Below are 20891 nucleotides of genomic sequence, written 5' to 3' on the forward strand. Positions count from 1 at the left end.
GGTGAGAAACTGACATTTGAACAGTTTTGTGGTGTCCCATTGCTAGATTTACTGTCAAATAATAATTGGTCATTTAAATAATAATAATAATAACAATCAACAAATGAGTTATAGTTCATGCTATATAATGTTCGTAAATAAAGTGTCACATAACATAGATGCTTCCCTGCAGTTTAACAAGAGAAAGAGAGTAAAATAAAATAATTTATGTATGAATGTTTTCTGATTCAAACTGTGTTGCTTCGTTATGGCGGAGAGTGAGTCATAATTTCTCAATCTTGCCTCCCACTCTTGTGGCATTTTGTGGTGTTCTTGTAACCTACACAAACAAACTACAGGAATGACATATTGCAGGTTCATTGTATTCCCACAAGCACAACATCATCCACCGAATGTTCCACTGCAATGACAACGCGTGCTTCGTTTCAGACTTCAGTGTTCACAATTCATTCACGAGGCTAATTTTCACAGCAAATTTACCAAACAGACCTGCATCTCTAGATCCTACCTACAAACAGGAAACCACAGCAACTGAAAAAACCTTGATCATCGTTCTTGCCACTGCAAAGAGAGAGAGAGAGAGAACGCAAACTTGCAAGAGACAGTGAGAAAGATGAAGATAAAGCAGAAATAAAATACTCGCCATTATTTCAATGTGCTTTAAGAAGAAATGAGAACCGATTTAAAACAACTATAACACAAGAAAACTGATTAAAGACAACTTGGATTAGATTTCTCATTTAATTTTTTTTTTTTTTTTAAAGGTTACAAAACAAGATTAGCAAGCAATATTTTGCTAATTATTCCAAAAGAATAGCCTGGTAATTTAATTTAATTTATGCATTTAGCAGACGCTTTTATCCAGTGCATTAAAGCTATCAATTTTTACCTATCATGTGTTCCCGGAGAATCGAACCCCCAGCCTTGCGCATGATAGCGCAGTGCTCTACCAATTGAGCTACAGGAACACTGTAGCTTTGGTAAACATCCAAAGCAGAGGGAAGCTGCCTTCATTAAAGAAATGTAAAAAAAAAAAAAAAAAAGTTAAAAGGGCAGATTAAGACGAGCCACAAACCAGACCCTTGCTACATGTAAAAAAGAAAAAAAAGAAAAAAAAGAAAAAAAAAATCTGCTTATAAAACATATAATCAAGTTAATATCTGAATCAGGCTACAGTAGCATTAGTGTTTGTTTTTGGTGTGTTTCCTGAAAGACCCCAGAAGCTCAAATGTTAGCATAGAAGAAAAGACTTTAGTTTGCAAAAGCAGATCACATACAGAATTCAGTCCGACTCTGCTAGTTCTTAGTCACAGTCCTGCGTCGATGAAAACAAATGCAACAGAATTCCGAAAGTACCTTTGTTTTAGTTAACTGACTTAAGAACCTATAGTCTGCCAAATCAATCGAGATCCCCTTCAATAAAAACATCTAAAATATAATTTACATGAATCCTAAAACACATCTTCAGGCGTTTCAATAAAAGGTAATGAAATGTTCCCAACATATACCCGCTTTGCTTTTTTTTTTTTCCAGGACTACCAGGTAAGATGTTAATGATATTTTTTTTAGTGCAAAATGTTCCCAAATCAATAACGGTGTTAAGGATATAAACAAAAACATAAGCACAATAAATTACTATAAAACTCCTTATTGTGGAGATAGTCCAATCAGTGTTTGCTGCTCCAGGACTGGCTCTAGCTGCCTGCTCCAATCAGAGTGCTGTTCCCCGTGATGAGAACAGTCCAAATCCTTGTGCCATCTCAAATTAAAACACTTGACACTGAGACTTTAGTGGACCTCCCTCTCTTTGGAACAATAATTGGTGCATCATCTGAAAAATAAAAAAAGACATGTCATTATGTTATATTTCCAAACCATCTATAAAGACTATAGTGAGTGAGAATCAAACATGAAGAATTAGCCAAACCCACAAATGGAAATGATGACTTATAACAGTTAGTCAGCCTTTTGTTTAATGAGGAGACTGAAAGGAATATTTACAGATTCGTTAAAAAACATGTTTACAGTAATGCACTTGTGACAGCAAGCCACAAAATACCATTGCTAGACCCTGAGGCTGTATTCAACCAGCAGTATTTCTTTCAAAATGCCTTCTTAAAAGCAGGAATTATTAGTGGCAATTAAAACCAATCCATCGTAAAATACACAGAATAGAACAAACTTATATATATATATATATAGAAAATTTATTGAAATAAATATCTAAAAATATAAATATTAAATAAAAACCGTAAGTTTAAGAAATGTTGTCCTTGACAGGTGCATAAATTACTAAAACTTTTACTAAATATAAATACTAAAATAAACTATCAAACATAAATGGGACTTCCAAGGTTGTCATGAAATATGGATGACCTCTAATCTAAGACAAGACTGTGATGTCATCAGTGATGTCACGCACCAGAGGGGACGTAGTTCTCCGCCAGATGTCGGTCTTTTTCAATGAAGAGGGCCGTGGCGAGGAAGAAAGCTCCACCCACCACAGCCACAAAGGAACACAGCAGGAGTGACATCTGAAGTGAACGAAAGTCCCACATGTATGAATCCGACTTCTTTATTGAGTCCGACACCTTACGAGAAAAAAAAAAAAAACACTTTAAAAAGAACTTAGAAAGAATTTTTCTGTGCAACTGTGTGACTGACGTACCACTCCTATGAGGTAAGGGCTGATAGCGTCACCCAGCAAGTGTGAGAGGACAATCTGAAACGCTTCCGCCGTGGAGCGCCGTGTGGGGATCACAACATACTGAGAGAAGAACGAAATGAGAACCATAAAGAAAGAGAAATCATGTTGTTCCAAACACATATTTCATTAGAACCTGAAAGAGGACATTTTTAAAGCATTGCAAAAACGTAACTTTTTAACAACACAGAAAGTGTTGAAATTAAATTCATTAAACAATTCATTTTGTGATTCTGTTAGATTTTGATTTGTAAAAAAACAAAAACAAAATCTTGTCCTATTTAGAGTTCGACAATCTGTGGACACTAAACACTACGTCCTTGAATGGCAATAACTGTACAACACTCTTCAAACAATTCTATTCGATTTAAGATAAAACCATCTTTACATTGTTCTTTTTAATTGGTAGTGAAAAAATGGGATGAAATGGGAGGAAGGGAAACTCACCAGTAGGATATCCGCAACAACAGCCCAGTTCATAGACAGGAATGTTTCACCCAGGAAAATAAAGATCTGATGGCAACACAAAATGGTTAACCAGCATAAAAGTGCTCTACATTCAACACTAAAGGTCAATATTGCATTGAAAACGCTTTCTGGGAAAAAAAAAATACTTTTTTGGATAAAACAGGGTCAAAGGTGAAGTCAAATGAGTGACTTACATATGTGGCCACAGTGCTAGCCTGAGCAAACATGATGGACAGATAGAGAAAGGGAGCAGCGAGGAGGAGTCCTGCAGCACACACTAATGGATCGGCTCGAGGGGTCCTGGTCCTCAGCTTCTTGCTCGCCTGCACTCCACCTGCTACTCCCAAGATGCCTGACACAACTGTGATGATGCCAAAAATCACACTGCGGGGCGAAAGATATTAGAAGAACATTGTTAGTGCATGTCTTAACGGAACAATATTTACAATACAGCATGTACAAGTGCACTGGTATGTATTGAGAGAGTGAGGTGGTGTGTATGAGGGGCTGACACCTGTCAGAGTTGTCACAGGGGGCTTTGAAACATGGCTGCTTCTCTCCAGTGAAGACACCCGCTCTGAATAAAAAGGCAGGGGCCCACAGGGCTAGTGATCCTGTCACAAAGGCCACAGTCGTGAAGCCCAACGTGGACAGAAAAAAACTTGGACTGCAACAGAAACGAAGAGGGAAATAGAGAGACATTTAGTTCAGAAAAGAAACAATCAGCTATTGGAAATAATTACACAACAAATAGCTCAAGAACTATATACTTCTGACTTCTTGCTATATTACACTACAGGTCAAAAGTCTGCAATAATTAAGATTATTAAATTGTTTTGATAGAAGTCTTATGACCATCAAGGCTAAATTCTTTTATCCAATATATAATAAAAAAAAGTAATATTGTGAAATATTAACATTTAAAAGAACTTATCTATTTGAATATACTATAAATCTAATTTATTGCTGTGGTTGCAAAATTTTCAGCATACTCAAGTCTTCAGTTTCACATGATCCTTGAGAAATCATTCTAATTTGCTGATTTGCTGCTCAAGAAACATTTCTTATTATCAATGTTGAAAACAGTTTTGCTGCATAATATTTGTAAGGAAATTGTGATACACTACCGCTCAATTTCATGTTTTAACATTGATGATAATTATTAATAATAATTGAGCACCAATAACTGATAATAATAACTAAGTAGCAAATCATCATATCAGAATGATTTCTGAAAGACCATGTGACAAAGAAGACTGAAGAAAAGGCTGCTGACAATTCAGCTTTGCATCACAGGAATATTTTAAAATATAATATAGAAAAATGGCATTTGAAATTGCAATATTTCACAATGTTATCAATTAAATACAGCCTTGGTGACCATAAGAGACTTTTTTTTAAAATATGTTAATGATACCAAACTTTTGACTGGTACTATACACACACACACACACACACACACACACACACACTTTTTATATGACCCTATTGACTTCCTATGCAAAAACTTGCTGAAACATTACTGAAAAATATATTTCTTTAACAGCAGTCACAAAGAGCAGTGGTTATTACCCTTATATCTTTAAAAAAAATCACTTATCATTGTGAGTGATTAGATACTTTATCATTTCCTTGATCATATCAGATAGAGGCTGCAGTCACCATTAATTTCCTGTTAACTGAAGAAAAAACCCTCCACCCTCAATCCAGCAGCATGATCAGATATAGAACATTTCCTTGCATAAAATCTAAGGCAAAACATGCGCTATATTTATCTACTTCGGGTCCTGATTAGGCGACGACCAGCACATGAACTGTTGTGCTGCTTATCTTTACTTTAGCAAAAAAACAAAAAAAAAAATAGTAAAATAGTAAAAGGGCCTCTTCCCACACTCAAAACTAGTCGTCTGTTGAAGAGAGTCTTAAATGATGTCTGGTGGGACTTGGTCCTGTTCCACTTCACATATGCTGAGTGAAAGGGGAGATTTATAATGACAGGACACTTATTTATGACACTTTATTCACCAGGGAGAACACCTCGTTCCGCGCGTCATACGTCATTATGCTATTTCTACGTCACTGCGGATGCACAGTCCTTTCCATTATTTACATGTCCTCTCGCTCGGATTACAAAAGGGATAAACCAACCTTTACAATCCAATCGGAATTTTTGTCGGATCGAGCCAATTCAATCCGATTGACGTGTTTACATGTGCCATTTTTATTCTGATTGTGCTTCTAGTCCTATTACGATCGGTTTAGAAAGGTCCATGTAAATGCAGCTACTGACTCACTTCCTGCAGAGTGCTTTGATGTCCGTCATCCAGCTGGTTCTGTGCAGCGTGTGCTCTGGACGAGCTTCGATCGCACCACGCTTCGGTTCCTGAACTACCAAAAACAAGAGGATCACTGCCAGCAGCCCCAGACCAGGGGTCACCTACAAAAACACGCAGAGAGCAAATTAAAGTGAGAATAAGAGTGAGGACACTACAGAGAATTGTTATTATATTTAAACTCCAAATGAGATTAAAGCAATAAGCATGTGTCATGCAATCCACCCAGAGACAGATAAACAGAGAGGTTTGGTGCTGCAAACGTACCCGAAGAGCCCAGTGCCAATCACTAGCCACCTCATTCACCTTTGAGCCCACGATATAACCCAGACCACTGAGGAAAGAAAGCCCAGTAGATCTGAATGAAAATCTGCAGCAGGCCTGGTCCAGCTTATGCTGTCCATTTAATACAGTCAGCTCTTTAAAATCATGTTTTAGGGGCACAAACTAATGTTCAAAACAAATTTTTTCATTTACATGAGAGTAAAGAAATGACAATGTGCTATCTATTAACAAGGCTGTAAGTACATTTTGGAAATGTATTGTCAAATAATCAATATATGAATCTATTTAATTATTCTCATAAATGTTAAATATCCAAGGACTAGTTCTTTCGCAGAAGTGCTTAACTATAGCAGCCTGAAAACATATAAATGCAGCTTTGTTCGGTGTGGAGAAACCGTAACTGCATGCGGCAGAGTGTGAGAACGTAACCATTCAGTGAATGTGCACAGAGCTTAAGTGTGAATATATCCTAAACACCAGGATTTCCATTGAGTGTATGTTTGTGCATTGTCCCACCTGCCCACTGGGATCGCAAAGTAGAAAATGGAGAGCATGTTGGTCCTCATCTCCTTGACAAACAGGTCAGCGATGATGGTGGGAGCAATGGTGGAGTAACTGGCCTCCCCAACACCCACCAGCCCTCGCGTCAACAACAACGCCCAGAAATTCTGAGAGAAGATTTATCCTATTAGTTTTATTCTCCGAATAACACCGTTCAGTATAGAAGACATCGTATCAGAGACTAAAAGCATGAAAGAAATGAAGAAAGTACTGTATGCATTTGCAAAGTCTGAAAGGTTTCACGTTGGACTTACTTCTTTGCCAATGAAGGAGCTGGCTAATGTCACTAGGGACCAGAAAAAAATTCCCACACACATGATGTACTTCCTGTTATACCTGTCGCCCAGGTATCCAAACACAGGAGCCAAGATCATGTAACTGCAGATGAAGACTAAAAAGGAATAAAGAATCAAAGAGAGTGAAATGTTAATAAATAATTATAATGATGATAAAACGGATCACAGATGGTAAGAATCCACTTGCCTGTCTGAAGTAGTCCTGATTTTCCATCGCTCATGCTGAAGAACTTCTCAATGTCTGGAAGTACACCTGTAAGACAGGAAGTTCACTCTTATCATGATTTATTAAACGACCAGTTAAAATACCATTGCACATTATACGTTTTGCAGAATAAAACAATAATGAAGTCTTTCTATAGATATTTATAAATTAATTTTTGGAACAACAAATATCTTTGCTTTCAACAAGGTCTTTACTACCGATGGAAAAAATATGTTTATATGTTTAAGATTACTGTAAACTAAAACTATTCAAAATAATTTCCCTTAATTTAAATAAAGTGAAATAAAAAAAATTGGTAGCTGAACTTAATTGTAAAATATACGAATTAAAAACGTTGCAATGGCAATTAACTGAAATAAATATGAAGTTTAATTTATAAAATGACAAAGTATATAAAAAACAACTAAAATTCAAATGGAAATATAAAAAAGTAAGCGGATTTAATTTTTTTGATAAACAATAGTATATAAATAATACTAAAATAACACGCCATCAGACAACAATACCTGAACCTAATATTATTGTATTGTTTGAATTCAAGATGGGATTTAAAAGGCTTCTGATTCAAAAAGAAAAAAAGTAAATCATTTTATTATATCAAATTACTGTCATGTTGTGTATCTTTGTCTTGCGCATTTGATCTGGATTAAAAGGGACCCAGCATTGTATAGCAGCACTGATGTGCTGAAATCTACTAGTGCTGGTTACCTGCCACAGTGAATCTGTCCATATAGTTCAGTAGATTGATGTAGCAGAGTACAACCACGGTCACTTTAGCTCTTCTATCAGACACTCCGCTGGCAGACTCCTCCTCCTCGGGCGGAGGTGAACCCACCCCATTGCCAGTAGGCCCCTCCCCCTCATTATCATCTGAGAAGAAGGGTGTTGTGTCGGCAGAAACATCCGTCAGTGACATCACTGCTGCAGAAAAAGATTAAAGTTGAGGAAGAACAAAAAAAAAAGCCAGTGTATAGTTCAAATCAACAGTTTCACATTTACATTTTTCCAATGGGCAGATGCTTTTGACCAAAGCAGATTACACTGCATTTTATCAGTTAAAGGTCCATATTGTCAAAACTGGAACTGCACGGTTTTTTTTAATGATAACTGAGGTCTAGGGACTATGTAACTACCATAATAGTTTCAAATCAGTCAATCCACAGTCAAATGCACACATCCCACATAAAGTAGCGGTGCCTTTCCATGAGTGACTTCCAAAAAAAGGTGACGTCAAAACTACTTCAGTCACCACCATGAGCACTGCCCACCGTCCCACCAGACAACATCGCGTCTGTGCCATTGCTGGTCAACAACCCGGAAACATGTCATGAAAATACTGTTCTGTCGATGGATGTTAAAAAAACTACATCATTGAACAGGATTCTGAACAAGTTTCATATAACAGACCAGAAGCTAATGTTCATTGATTCGGAAATACCACAGCAATTTAGTTTGAACTTAACCGTCTGTTCTGCACATTTCACAAGTGACTGCTACATCGATCAGAAACAGTTTAATGCCCGTTTAACAGTTTAATTTTCAAAGAAGCTAATCATTAAAGATGCTGCAGTCCTTACATTGTTGGGTCCGACCTCAAACCCTTCAGTAAACTTCTCACACATTTTATGTTACATTATGGAGCCAGCATAATCAGAAATGTAAAGTTTGTAAACTGTTATGCAATGCTAATGTGAACTTACCGTGTCAGTAGGAAAGCAATAGTTACATAGTGGGTTGTGACAGTGAGGAATATTTCCCACCAGTTAATCAACGTGTAACAACACCGGTTATACTGGTATCACCATGGGGGCAGGGCGTTCCCTCTTTTTCTTGCTTTCCTCACTCATTATGGGAATTTTACTTTCACTTTCAAATAGCGGCAATTCGTAAAGCAATTGTTCGTTTTTAGTTTGTTTGAATTTTCCATCTTTTCCTAGCTTTTAAACAGCTTAAAAGCACCGTGCATATTTTACTTTCACTTTCAAATTAGCAGCAGTTCGGCATCAATTGCTTGAATGCAACAACAAAATGTAACATCAAACTCAATTTAGCCTATTTATAAAACATAGAACTTTTATTAACAAAACAAATAAAAATACACCATGTTATAGGGCATGCTAAATTATTTTTATTACTACAAAAAAAAAATCAAAACAACGGTGGGGGTCGGTGCCGTGTGGGCAAGTGACATAACGAGTGTAGCGACTTAAAGGGTTATTTCACCCAAATATTAAAATGATGTCATTAATAACTCACCCTCACGTCGTTCAAAACCCGTAAGACCTCCGTTCATCTTCAGAACACAGTTTAAGATATTTTAGATTTGGTCCGAGAGCTCTCAGTCCCTTCATTGAAACTGTATGTACGGTATACTGTCCATGTCCAGAAAGGTAAGAAAAATATCATCAAAGCAGTCCATGTGACATCAGAGGGTCAGTTAGAATTTTTTGAAGCATCGAAAATAAATTTTGGTCCAAAAATTGCAAAAAAAATTATGACTTTATTCAACAACAACTGTGTTCCGAAGATGAACGGAGGTCTTACGGGTTTGGAACGACATGAGGGTCATTAATGGCATAATTTTAATATTTGGTAACCCTTTAACAAAGGTATCACCATCAGCACAGTCTATCGCAGCAAGCCTATAATAGCTTACTGCATTTGGTGTTTGAAAAAGAAAAAAAATTAGGTAAGTACAATTCTGAAACATCCTGTTGTAAGCGATTTTGAGGAGGAGGTTGGTTGTCTCCTGTCGCCTTTGATTCAGGGTCGGAGTTCAGCTCAAACATGTAAGCCCAGACAACATTTCCCTCAGCAGTGACCATCATTATAGGTGCTTCTAGTTACCTATCACCAGGCCACAGCAGGCTACAGCATAAATGACCCGTCAGTTACCTGTGGTTGGCCTGGCCATGCATCACTCAGAAAACAACAATCCAATCAGAAGAGAGGATCATGAATATTAATTAGACTGGCCAAAATCGACCTGTTCTTAGTAGACTTCCTGAAAGAGGAGCTGTAAAAATATATTAAGATGGTTTTTGCACTTATACTTTAAATATATATTTTTATAAGGACATCAAAACCTAAAATAAAACTCCAGAAAGGTGTAAAATGTGCGTGACCTTTTTTTTTTTTGTGCTTTGGGAATGGGATATTGCACGTATACAGATACAAAACTTTTCAGGAACATGGATGGTTTGGTCTACCACAATCAGAGATCATTATGGGAAGCAAAACCAATGACTAACACCCTGTTTTCGAGCCATAAGGCTTAAAAAAAATAAAAAGACCAAAGTCTATCACTGATTACACAGACTATTGATCACATTCTAATCGCATCCTCACATGAGGATGTACAATGGGGTTCAAAAGTCTTCTGAAACCTGTCAAAATGCTTCTAATTTGCCTTTTTAAAATGAAAACAAACATTTATAATCTAGTTTGTTTGTCAGGAGTTTAGACACACAAGGAAGACAGATGGGGAGGGAAGTAGGCACATGCTCGTGATACGAATTAATCTTAATTCCACAATATCATGTGATTACAGTGATGAAGAAAAACAATATTGAAAGAGAATTTACACTATGAGCTCAGAAAGTTGTGCATGTGTGCACATTTTTTATAAATGATATATGAATGTGAATGTTAAGGTTTAAAACTTTCAAGTGACCAAACCTACACAACTATGTGGGTTAACAAGTCAGAAGTATCCTTATCAACTTTCAATAATTTATATCGAAACTCAGATTATAAACTGAATCCAACTAAAAACAACAACAACAAAAAAAAAAACTGTTTTTGCTGACTGATGACATGTGATACTTGATGTTGGCCAATATTAGTCTATGTACAGACATTTAGCTGGTTAGGCAACATATTTCACTGACAGTGGTGCCAACAGTAAATTAATAAATAAATAGTGTTTCCTCAAAACGTGGAAAATCAAAACATTAAATGACAACTATAGAAGAGCCTTTCATTTAACACTGTTTACGGAGGCATGCAAATCCCGAAACATATAGAAAAAAGGCTATGAATCTCTCCCGTATGATATATCCGAGACTTTGTTTACTGCTCTTATAAGCAGTCCTCACGCTTAAATTGTTGTTTAAGTTACCTGGAAAACGCAAAGCGACGTCAGAGGCGTCCTCAGAGCTCTTCTCCTGGACGCTGCTGGGCTCCCTCCGAGTTGTCAAGACGTTTCAGGGGTTTTCTTTACCTTACCTCCTGTGTGGGCATTTTTGAATCTCAGTGGAGGGTCTGAAAGCTAACTGTGCAGTCGACAGACTTTTAGTTGTGTTGCTGATCTACAAACTCAGCACGACGCCATATTGGAATGACGCAGTGCTTCCGCTTCTCAGTCATGTGAGCGGCGCGCCTGCTTCCCCAAGCGTTGTTTTCACCTCACTGCGCAATTTTGAAGGATAAACTCAGGCCAATATAAAACCATGAGTGAAATTGATATTCTGAATTGTGCCCCTAACTAGCATTAAGCAAATGACTAAGAGGCTAACAAAATCACTAGTGAATCTGAACCTTTCATTTCTCTGCTTCTCGTGCTGATGAATGCGGGTACTTTATCATCAGACAACCCATTGTAAAGCAGTGATTAATTGTTAGAGTTGATCAATAACCTGAAATAACACGAGTTCACGTGAGTGTGAAGTTAACTTTTGCTGCAATCTAGGTTTTTAACGGAGTTAACGGTTCTGAAAGTGACAAAATACCCCACGCACCCTCATTTTCCTTATCTAATATTTCAGTATAATCTATTAGGCCTATTGTAGGTTTGTTTCTTGGATTGTAAATACTGTGATGCCTACGTTGTCACCACAGTATTTACAATCTAAGGATCAAATGTTGTTCTATTTACAAGTACTTTAGCAATTGCTGTTGGTTTATTTTTATATGTAACTGCTAGAATTGTTCCAGTTGATAACTGATTTCCGTTAAGTTGAATTACTTGACATAAATACTTGTGATGTTTTATAAGATAAAAATAGTATGCTCTTAGGATAAAAATACCCCTTTAAAATAACTTCAGGGAGAAAATATTGCCCTTTAGAAAACTGACACAAGTACTACATAAAACAAAACCATCTAATACATTTGTAATTTTATTATAATTCTTTCAATTAAATAAATTCTTTATATAAAAAAAAAAATTATTCTTAAATAAATCCGGTGTATATACACAATGTAAAACTGCATTTATATTGTTTTTGCACGTCCTCAAACACAAGTCAAATGTGTATTGTTCATGAAATCTTAAATTAATTATCTGGTCATGTTTTAAGTGATAAGAAAGTCTAAACAGAAGTATGAATTCCTCTACAAATCTTTATCTTTATCCTTGGGAACCACACAAACTGTACAATTTTACATGTTACAGTGCATCCAGAATATGGTTTAAAAAAAGTACAGAAATCCCGACATCAATAGTAGTTAGGCCCAGACTTCAATGACGTCACCATCCTCCATGTCTAGGTCAGCTGGAGTCTGATTGTGTGTGACCCTTGACCCATCAAAGAGAAATCTGGCTTTCCGTCTAGCACTGGCGCTCAAACCAGAGACATACTGAGACAGGATGGACCCTAGAGGAGCATTCTTTAAATAAAAAAATTAATAAATGAGTACTAAATTAATTTCACATAAACACAAGAACATCCTCATAGATGTATAGTACAGACCTTTTGGAGGGAAAACTCCTGCGCCGATGCTTTCTCTTTGCCTTGCAGTCGCACAGTAATGACATTACTTTTGTCACTCTCTTCTTGTTTATTCTCTGTTACAACACAATCTGGGAAAGACAGTCGAGATGAAGAAGAGTTGCATGAAGGCTGCATTTTTTTTATGAATCGTTTATCATTTCAACAATAACAGAGCTCACAACTGGTCTGTCTTTAAAAGTTTATCTTTTAGCATTAATTTCCCTGTGGAGTTTTTACATCTGGAACCTGACTGGTGCACTCTTATAATTGCACTGTGATTCATGCTAATGAACTCAGCTCAAAATCACTACTGCTTTCTATTACCTATAATGTCAGCTATGCCGAGACCCAGCTCACTGATGGACGAGTGAACAGGGAGATCAAGATCTTTGTTTAATAACAGAATTTGGCTGGGTGGGACATTGAGTTTGTTGGCCAGCTGTTCCACAGCTTTACTCAAAGGAGCCGTCTGCAATCAAAAGGCACATACATACAATTACAGTCAAATTTAAAAACTTTCTTTTTCCAGTTTGAATAAAACAGGAACTCAATTGACATTTTCTACCAAACAAATATTCCACATGTTCAAACAAAAGTGTTTATTCCACTTACAGACAGTATTGGGATTTTGTACAACTCTGTTCGACAGCGAAATTTTAGTGAAATTTCTCGTGCAGAGCCTCTTTCCTCAGTGTTTAGTGGACGTCTTTTCTTTTTGCTGTCAGAAGAAACGATGATGATGTCATCGTCGTCATCATAGTCATTCAAAGGAGACGGAGAGTTTCGGTATTCAACCACAGGCTCCAGAGGCTCCGGTGAGAGACACACCAGAGAGCCAATCGCATCCAATTTCCTGTTGATTTCTCTAGGACAGGGATCGAGAGAATGTCAGACCTGTTCTCTTATCTCTAGCCTATGTGGAAAACGGCAATATTGACTGTGTCAATATTTTATAACTATAAAAACTGCATGAGAAAGAAGTTCAGTCTAAAAGAAGAGATCATTCAATGTCTTATTTCATCACTAATACGTCACTTACTGTATTTTTTGGTTTGCCCGTCTGCTCCGTTTCACAGGTGGACTACAAGGTGGAGGGGGTGGAGAAGGGGAATGAAGGATTTCCCTTTAGGGAGGTGAGGAAGACGATGGTTTAGATGGCTTAGGTTAGGCTGATCATTCATCAGATGATTAATGGGCAGGGCTATAATTCATTTTAATGTCAAGGAGCTATTTTTGAGTCAAAAAACAAACAACATTGATTGTGCTTGCGTAATGACACACTTTTTATATGCCAAGGTGAAGTAAATTCAGTCTGTGTACTTACTGAGCTTCACTCTGTTCTGGCTCGTCCTCAGAGCCACTCAGATCAATGCTGATTGGCCGTTTCTCTGCGCGAGGTGGGGATGGAGACCACAGAGGACCACCCTTTTCCTCATCTGACACAATAAATGAAAACAGTGAGGATGGTGCGGATAAATCCCACTCACAAAATGCTAATTATCTACAATGAAGATAGGATGGAAGCATTACATAAAGGCCACATATACACTTATCAGTTTGGAGTTGTCATTAACATTCTTAAATGATTTTTTGAAAGAATATGCTTTTTTTTTATCAAAAATACCGTAAATCAGTAATATTGTAAAATATTACTGCAATTTTAAACTTTTTAAATAATTACATTTTTAACATTTTTTAATATGTAGTATATTCCTGTGATTGCAAAGCTGAATTTTCAGCATCATTACTCCAGTCTTCAGTGTCACATGATCCTTCAGAAATCATTCTAATACGCTGATCTTCAACTCAAGAAACATTTATTCTTATTATCAGTGTTAAAAAGTATTGTGCTTCTTAATATTTTCATGCAAAACTTTTTTTCAGGACTCCTGATAAATAAAAGAAATTCTAAAGAACAGCATTTCTTTAACAAAGACCTTTTTTTTTACACTATAAATGTCTTGGTCATTTTTTATTAATTTAAGCAGGTGTATAAAAATCCATTTCTGGATGGCCAGAGTTTAGTTCCAACCCTTCTCCAACACACATGCCACGTTAGTTTTCAAATAAGCCTGAAGGACTTGAGTTGGATCAGGTGTGTGTAATTAGGGTTGAATCTGAACTCTGCAGGGCTCCAGTCCTCCAGGAGCGGAGTTTGACAACCAAGACGGAATGGATCCTTGCGAAACTAAAATAAAAATGTTAGTATATAACAAAAAAGTTTTGATACCTGTGAGAGTGGTGTGTTTGAAGGTTATTGGCTTCAGATTCAAAGAGCTGTTAACCTAAAACAGAATAATGTAACATCTGAATCATCTTTTTTAGCCTATGTTTGCACCTTGTAACACATCATCCCAATGCATTTAGAATACAGACATATTTACAGACAAAGATATTCAAGTATATTATTTCGAGTCATGAAGGACTTTTAAGTCAAGCAGTATGGGAGGCCGTTTCAGCATAAAAACGTCCCAGCGTTACTCGTCGTAATTATATTTTTACTAGTAACAATTCAATTAAAGAGCTCTATAATTTAATTTGTACTAGTAACAATTACAATTATAGAGCTCTATAATTCAATTTTTACTAGTAACAATTATGATTGTAGAGCTCTCTAATTGAATTATAGAGCTCTGCAATTGTATTCTTACTAGTAACAACTGAATTAAAGAGCTCTATAATTCAATTTTTACTAGTAACAATTCCAATTAGAGAGCTCTACAATTCATTTATTACTAGTAAGAATACAATTGCAGAGCTCTGTAATTCAGTTGTTACTAGTAATAATCCAATTGCAGAGCTCTACAATTCCACTAGAGAGCTCTCTAATTCAATTGTTACTAGTAAAAACTGAATTACAGAGCTCTCTAATTGTAATTGTTACTAGTAAAAACTGAATTAGAGAGCTCTTTAATTCAATTCTTACTAGTAACAATTCCAATTACAGAGCTCTATAATTGTATTATTACTAGTAGAAACTCCTATTCATGAGATGCAAAACAGATTGCAGATATCCCGCCTACAACAGTGCGTTTCAAAATAAAAGCCCTGTAGCGTGGTTCTAAAGTATCCTGAAATATTTTACAGACTTAGGTAACATTAATCATGTTCACATTAAAGCAAAATTAAGATGATGCCTGAGATGAATATTTACAGTGTTTAGAATTGATATGCAATAATAGAATGATTGTGTTTGTTGTTTAGTAAAATAGAAAACATTAGGCCAAATAGTCTTAAACTTTTTTATAAATTGTGACTCGAGGTTAAATCTAGCCTAAAGTTTTTTTCAAGTTTTTTTTTTTCTTCTTCTTTTTTTCTCCAGGTTGCAGTATTTTTTTATATTTTGCCTTCAAATAAGCTTATGCCTGTTGTGGTTGCATGTGTTTGTTGTTAAGTAAAATGAACAAGAGAACACTGAGGAATTCTGACTGTGCATTTAACTCTTTTGTATATATAAAAATATATATTATCGTTAGTCTCATATCATAATTGATAAAAGTTATATTTCAATGTTTTTGGTAAACAAGAAAAAACTATTTTTTTAGAAATCACATTGTTATTTTTTATTGATATTATAACAGTACATTCAACCAGATGTGTGAACAAGTATGCAAAAAGAAAAAGATCCATCATCAATTGCCTAACCAATAAAAGTGACTTAGGCAGAATATGCCATGACTTTCTCTTACATATAAAATGCAAACATAACAAAACTTGTTTTACTCTCCTAAATGTAACCAAGATGTGTAACTTGTGAACCCTAACCAAGTTGTTTCTTATTAATGTCTAACCTTAACCACTGTTTTCCTTTTCTACCCTTAATCAAAGTTCCACTTAGATGCTGTGCAAACATAACCAAAGTTTTTTTTATTCTCCTAAATATAACCAAGATGTGTAATTTGTCCTGACGGCAGTAATGGGATGGGACTGTAGGCAGTCCAGAGAGCCATTCTTTCAGGAAGGTCTGGTCAACATCTGATATGGGCACACATTGGCCAGTCTTGTTGATCTCGGGTTTACACGGATCAGTTTTGGATTTTAACCATGATCCGATGGTTCTGGGGGCGATGCAAAGTGTTGAACAGAAAAGATTCTTACACACAGGTAGTTTACGTCTATCTGCCAGTTGCAGGTGGTATAATAGGGACGTTGTTCTCCAAGATGCAACACCACCTTTCTTCTGTTTTATGGGCACATTTTGGACTAGAGTCTGGATATACAGCTTGCGTGTCTCCCAGAAAGGCATGGACCAGAAATTGTTGAAGATATCTGTTCCATGCTATTCAGTCAGTTTCTCTGACTTTAAGCAGTGATGTGATGTGCAGGGTGGGCCCATGGTCTTTGGTGGTCTCTCCTGTCCCATTGGATTCTTCTAATTCTCCCCCTTAAGACGCTTCTCCTTTATCAGCTCTCTCGTCCACATATCTGGCCTTGGGCGCCTATGACGTTGAACAGCAGAAGTTTCAAGTACATCTTCTGCATCTCCTTCACTGACAGCTCCTTGAGCTGTGTCTGTATCACTACCATTATCTGGGCTGTCATCTTTCTCAGGTGTATAGTCCTCATCCAAGACAGTGTCATCGATTTCACTATTTGACGATAAATCAGGATCTGATTCAGCTCTGGAGGCTTTACTGGCCGTTTCCTCTTCTATCTGTTGCCCCATGTCCACGCCATTACCTTCTTTCTCAGGTCTGCTCTCATCTAAATCCTCCAACTCCACTACAGTGGTATCAACTTTATTTCCTGACATTAAAATAGAAAATGGAGTGCTGTTGAGTATTTTAACTCAGTAAATCATGTTAAATTCATAGGTCCACTGCAAAAAAAAAAAAAAAAAAAAAAAAAAAATCTTACCAAATACTTCTTATGTCTAGTCAAAATGTCTAATTTATATATATATATATAAAACTATTTTACTTTTTTATTTTACTATTTTTACTTTTATTTGCATTTAAAATAAAAAGTAAATCCTTGAAAAATTACTTCACTTTATTTTTTCCAGCATCTTTGCATATTTGAACCCTTTCCAGCAGTGACTGTATGATTTTGAGATACATCCTTTCAGACTGAGGACATTTGAGGGACTCAAACACAACTATTTAAAAGGGTTCAAACATTCACTGATGCTCCAGAAGGAAACAAGATGCATTAAGAGCTGGGGGGTGAAAACTTTTGGAATTTGAAGATCAAGGTAAATTGTACTTAATTTGTGTACCGGGAAACATACAAGTATCTTCTTTTGCTTACGAAGGGCAGAACTAAATGGAAAACAATTATATTTCAACAAAATAAGAAAAATTTGGCCATATTCATCGTGTTCAAAAGTTTTCACCCCCAGCTCTTAATGCATCTTGTTTCCTTCTGGAGCATCAGTGAATGTTTGAATCTTTTTAAATAGTTGTGTTTGAGTCCCTCAAATGTCCTCAGTGTGATAAGGTGTATCTCAAAATCATAAAGTCACTGCTGGAAAGGGTTCAAATATGCAAAGATGCTGGAAAACTGAAGAATCTGCAGGACCTTAAAGATTTTTCTGAAGAACGCTGCTCAGTTTAACTGTTCAGAACAAACAAGAGACTCATGCACAACCATCACAAAACAGAAAGACAGTCGAGGATCATCAGGTAACAGAACACAGTATTAAGAACCAAGGGTTCCCAAACTTTTAAGTGGGGTTATTTTAATAATTTCAGGAATTCTTTTGTCTTGTGGACTAAATGTTAATATCTTTTATGCACAATATCTTACTCAGGACAGTACTAAATAAAAAATAACATGCATTTAGTATGATCTCTCTTATTTTTTGAAAATTACTCATATTTTCACAGATTCTGCAAGGGGTGCCCAAACTTTCGATCCCCACTGTAAAAACATAAAAACTATCATATTGTATTATTTGTCTGATGATGTTCAATTATCAATCAATTCATCCATAACCAAGAGAATTACTAGATGATTTTCATTATCATTATTATTACTATCATCATTATCATAGATTTTGGCCTTTATCATAGACCTTTCAGTGTCCCACATCAAAAACAATTAAATGTTGGGTTTAATTAAAAATATTATGTCACCAGGTTCAACACAATTTGTTTAACTAATCTCAACAAACAATAATTTAGTTCATTTTACAAAAGATGTTAAAGTAAACTTAAATTAACAAACCTTAGTAGAATCAACAAACAATAATTCAGTTCATTGTACATGAAAATTGTGATTAATGATGACAAAGAAAAATGACTGATTCCACTTCAGAAACGCCGCCCCCTGCAATAAGGATTTTGTAAGACTGTAACACCGAATCAATAAACTAGAGTGCAGTCGCCCAATACAATTCAACACCAACATTGCTTCTTAGTTAAGGTTCCTCAAACAGACCACAAACAGACGTTTGAAATGCAATGTTACATTTCTAACAACTTATTTGTGTGATTTGTTCTAAATTACATTAGAACAAGTTCATTAACTCAACTGTGATCTGTTATTACTCAGGTACCTATCTAATGGTGCTACACTTCTGCAAGAGGGTGACAGAACAACAATTACCCATAATACACTGCAAAATCCTCAGCCAATGAGATTCAAGTCTGTATTGGTTTTATTAATCTGTTACTTTTATGCAACAGTTATGTTGGCTGAACAAATCATTTTTAAGCTGACAATACACACTTTTTTGTTGAATGAACTAGACTAAATTAAGTTCACATTGTTAAAGTAAATTGGCAAAAGTGAAAGTAAATTTTTTTGAGTGTAGGAAGCACCAGATTGTTTTTAGACAACTTGCAGTAAGAGCACTAATATGTCTATAATTTCTTTTATGAATGTGTTATCTGCATTTTCTCTTTTTATTTTGTTAGGAGACGTCCTGGGGATTTAAAATGGTATTGTGTTTGAATTTAATGTTTTGGCTACAAATCGCAGATATTGCAGACTGCTCAGCCCTGCCTCTCCACCGTGTACTTCGTCCATGTCAGCTGGGGGCGCCAAAATTTCCCGCCTGCCTGTTTATATACCCCAGTTGAATATGCATAAGGCACGATTTGCATAATGATATGTCACCGATTACAGAGCTCTGTAATGCAATTGTTACTAGTAAGAATTGCTATTGTAGAGCTCTGTAATTCAATTTGAACTAGTAAGATTGCAATTACAGAGCTCTCTAATTCTAATTGTTACTAGTAAGAACTGAATTATGGAGCTCTGTAACTTAATTGTTACTAGTAAGAATTCAATTAGAGAGCTCTATAATTGTAATTGTTACTAGTAAGAATTCAATTAGAGAGCTCTATAATCATAATTGTTACTAGTAACAATTGAATTATAGAGCTCTATAATTGTAATTGTTACTAGTAGAAATTAAATTATAGAGCTCTTTAAATGAATTGTTACTAGTAAAAATATAATTAAGACGAGTAACGCTGGAACGTTTTTTTGCTGAAACGGCCTCCCATAAAGCAGGCGAGATCTACTCACCTTGTTGGAATAAACAGGTACTGTTGTGAAGGAGGAGGCGTCGAGGATGCGTCGGCGTTTGGGAGCTTGTTTTGGGGGGTCTGATACGCCCACGTCACTGTCTGTTCCCTGAAATAAAGAAAAATATTTCCAATATTATCTCATGGGTTTAAACGGAAATTATAATACATTTAGGTAATAGCTAGCTGTATAGCATGCCAATCGCAACTTAAGCAGAATTATTACAACTTATAGATCACAACACATATCAAAACTGTTCACTAAACGCCTAACACAATGTTTTAATGGCTATTAATAACTCCAAATGAGAGTGAAACAAATGTAAGTGTTCATTTAAACACATGACCAATCGTATATAACGTAATTTTAAACTGGTGCTCTGTAAGTTACGTTACCGCAAACTTGAAAATAAAACCTGCACATTTACTTGAATAAAACCAATTAGAGCGCTTCACATTTTCTGTTGTTGTTGTTGTTGTTCATTAATCGATATGACAACTGATTAGCTAGCGTGCTATTGAACAAGGCAGTTATAGATAATATATATTCAGGTTTTTTTTTTTTTTTTTTTTGACGCTAACTATTCAAACATTATGCCCCTGTAAAATGTACAGAATTTGAGTAGCAATAACTCTTTAAACTTAGCATTGAATGAATAACTGCTAATAGAGAACTCACCCTTTCAGCCATGGCCCGTTTCCGCGCGCTCATTACCGTGCGCGCTCTCGGTGGGTCGGCGTGACGTCACGTAACAAAGGCTCGCTCCCTGAACACTTTATTCCGTCGCGAAAAAAAAAAATTAATAATAATAATAAAAACTTTATTCCG

General features: G+C 36.0%; 2 protein-coding genes across 5 annotated transcripts; both read right to left on the minus strand.

Moving 5' to 3' along the window:
• Nucleotides 1-341: 341 nt before the first annotated feature.
• Nucleotides 342-11261, minus strand: LOC127947332 (protein spinster homolog 1). 4 transcript variants are annotated; one of them, XR_008151275.1, is made up of 15 exons: nt 10994-11260; nt 7582-7794; nt 6835-6900; nt 6606-6742; nt 6307-6458; nt 5773-5839; nt 5467-5609; nt 3687-3839; nt 3367-3556; nt 3152-3217; nt 2669-2767; nt 2423-2591; nt 1637-1831; nt 890-1008; nt 342-561 (listed from the first exon to the last, which is right to left on the minus strand). XR_008151275.1 is itself a non-coding variant. In XM_052544410.1 (13 exons), the coding sequence occupies exons 2-13, from the start codon at nt 7787-7789 to the stop codon at nt 1761-1763; spliced, it is 1521 nt and encodes a 506-aa protein (XP_052400370.1). In that variant the 5' UTR covers nt 7790-7791; nt 10994-11261; the 3' UTR covers nt 1232-1760. The 4 variants fall into 4 exon arrangements, 2 of the variants coding, with proteins under 2 accessions (XP_052400370.1, XP_052400353.1); XR_008151274.1 differs by lacking the exon at nt 342-561 and having other exon boundaries at nt 721-1008; XM_052544410.1 differs by lacking the exons at nt 342-561; nt 890-1008 and having other exon boundaries at nt 1232-1831; nt 7582-7791; nt 10994-11261.
• A 714-nt stretch (nt 11262-11975) lies between these two features.
• Nucleotides 11976-20817, minus strand: nfatc2ip (nuclear factor of activated T cells 2 interacting protein). Its single transcript, XM_052544423.1, has 9 exons — nt 20742-20817; nt 20064-20171; nt 14818-14872; nt 13912-14023; nt 13627-13710; nt 13200-13452; nt 12912-13056; nt 12567-12676; nt 11976-12483 (listed from the first exon to the last, which is right to left on the minus strand). The coding sequence occupies exons 1-9, from the start codon at nt 20772-20774 to the stop codon at nt 12322-12324; spliced, it is 1062 nt and encodes a 353-aa protein (XP_052400383.1). The 5' UTR covers nt 20775-20817; the 3' UTR covers nt 11976-12321.
• Nucleotides 20818-20891: the final 74 nt, after the last annotated feature.

Source organism: Carassius gibelio, chromosome A3 (genome assembly GCF_023724105.1).
Source record: "Carassius gibelio isolate Cgi1373 ecotype wild population from Czech Republic chromosome A3, carGib1.2-hapl.c, whole genome shotgun sequence".
NCBI lineage: Eukaryota > Metazoa > Chordata > Actinopteri > Cypriniformes > Cyprinidae > Carassius > Carassius gibelio.

Coding starts and splice junctions, on each gene's coding strand:
- LOC127947332 (XM_052544410.1), bottom strand. CDS start 7,789: ATGTCACTGACGGATGTTTCTGCCGACACAACACCCTTCTTCTCAGAT. Junction 6,743..6,834: donor ATCAGGACTACTTCAGACAG/GCAAGTGGATTC, acceptor ATTCCTTTTTAG/TCTTCATCTGCAGTTACATG. Junction 2,768..3,151: donor TTGTTGCGGATATCCTACTG/GTGAGTTTCCCT, acceptor TTCTTCTCTCAG/TATGTTGTGATCCCCACACG.
- nfatc2ip (XM_052544423.1), bottom strand. CDS start 20,774: ATGAGCGCGCGGAAACGGGCCATGGCTGAAAGG. Junction 13,453..13,626: donor CGGGCAAACCAAAAAATACA/GTAAGTGACGTA, acceptor TCCCTGTCCTAG/AGAAATCAACAGGAAATTGG. Junction 13,057..13,199: donor ACAAAATCCCAATACTGTCT/GTAAGTGGAATA, acceptor TTTTGATTGCAG/ACGGCTCCTTTGAGTAAAGC.